Below are 1,314 nucleotides of genomic sequence, written 5' to 3' on the forward strand. Positions count from 1 at the left end.
GCTCACACACTAGCCATATTAAAAACGCTATCCTCCGTTGTCTTCGCTGCTGCTGCTGCTGCTGCTGCTGCAGAGCAGCAACAGCAGCAGCAAAGAAAAGGCTTTGAGGCGGCAGTTCCAGCAGCAGCAGCAGCAGCAGCAGCAGCAGCAGATCAGGATGACGAATGGGATCAGCCAACGTCTGCTGCTGCTGCTGCTTCTGCTGCTGCTGCTGCTGTGTCTCTGCACCGCATGACGGGATTGTTACTGCAGCAGCAGCAGCAGCAGCTTGCTGCTGCTGGAACTGCTGCTGATATCCCTAAGCAGCTGCAGCAGCAGCAACAGCAGAAACGCCAACAGCGACAGCAGCGGCAGCAGCAACAGAGGCAACAGCAGCAACAGCAGCAGCACCAGCAGCAGCAGGAGCAACAGCACCCAGCGACGCTATTCTCTGTGTGCTCTTCGGCCGTAGAGTTTGCTGCCGGTGCTGCTGCTGCTGCTGTTGCTGCTGCTGCAGCAGGAGATGCAGCAGCAGCTCCTTCAGCAGCCGTGCTGCAGCAGCTGCAGCAGCTGCAGCAGCCGCAGCAGCTGCAGCAGCTGCAGCAGCTGCAGCAGCTGCGCGTACACTGCAGCTGCGTGTACAGCGCATGCGCAGCAGCAAATATGGCAGCAGCGCGGCTGCAGCACCTGCTGCCAGCAGCAGCAACAACAGCAGCAGCAGCACAAGTAGCAGCAGCAGCAGCAAACCGCTTGCTGCTGCTACCAGAACAAAACCCTGAAGCATGCAGCAGCGTGGCGACATGCTTAGCAGCAGAGCAAGAGGCACGTAGGGTTGCTGCTGCTGCTGCTGCTGCTGCTGCTGCTGCTGACGCTGAGGAGGACGAAGACGACGGAGCAGCAGTGCAGCTGGTACGGCCCTCCCCTGCTGTTCTAGAAAAGGTAAGCCGCTGCTGCTGCTGCTGCTGCTGCTGCTGCTGCTGTTGCTGCTGCTCCTGCTGTTGCTGCTGCTGTCGTTGGCGCTGTTTCTGCTGCTGCAGTTGTTGCTGCTGCTGTTGCTTGCTGCTTTTGCTGTTTCTGCTGATGCTGCGGTTGATTTGTGTATATTTTCCCTGTACATTTCTACACACGATTCACTTGCTGCTGTTGCTGCTGCTGCTGCTGCTGCAGTTGCTGCATCATTCGTTTGCCTATGAGGGTCTGGACCCCCCCCAAAGAGCTGCGGATACACTGGAGTTGCTGCTGCGTGCTGCTGCACCTATACACCCCAGCAGCAGCAGCAGCAAAAGCAACAACAGCCCGACGGAGCGGAGCAGCAGCAGCAGGGGAACATGCAGC

The 1,314-nt window shown here is 58.8% G+C and overlaps 1 protein-coding gene across 1 annotated transcript in view; it reads left to right on the plus strand.

The window, feature by feature from the left end:
• The window catches only part of EMH_0040660 (uncharacterized protein), a gene marked incomplete at both ends in the record, with an annotated part of 2,351 nt that overhangs the window by 319 nt on the left and 718 nt on the right, over positions 1-1,314 (plus strand). Inside the window, one exon of the mRNA XM_013495532.1 lies at positions 96-918. Coding sequence (XP_013350986.1) covers positions 96-918 — 823 coding nt within the window. The remainder of the gene's footprint in view (positions 1-95; positions 919-1,314) is intronic.

Source organism: Eimeria mitis, genomic scaffold (genome assembly GCF_000499745.2).
Source record: "Eimeria mitis Houghton genomic scaffold, Emh_scaff1623, whole genome shotgun sequence".
Taxonomy (NCBI): domain Eukaryota; phylum Apicomplexa; class Conoidasida; order Eucoccidiorida; family Eimeriidae; genus Eimeria; species Eimeria mitis.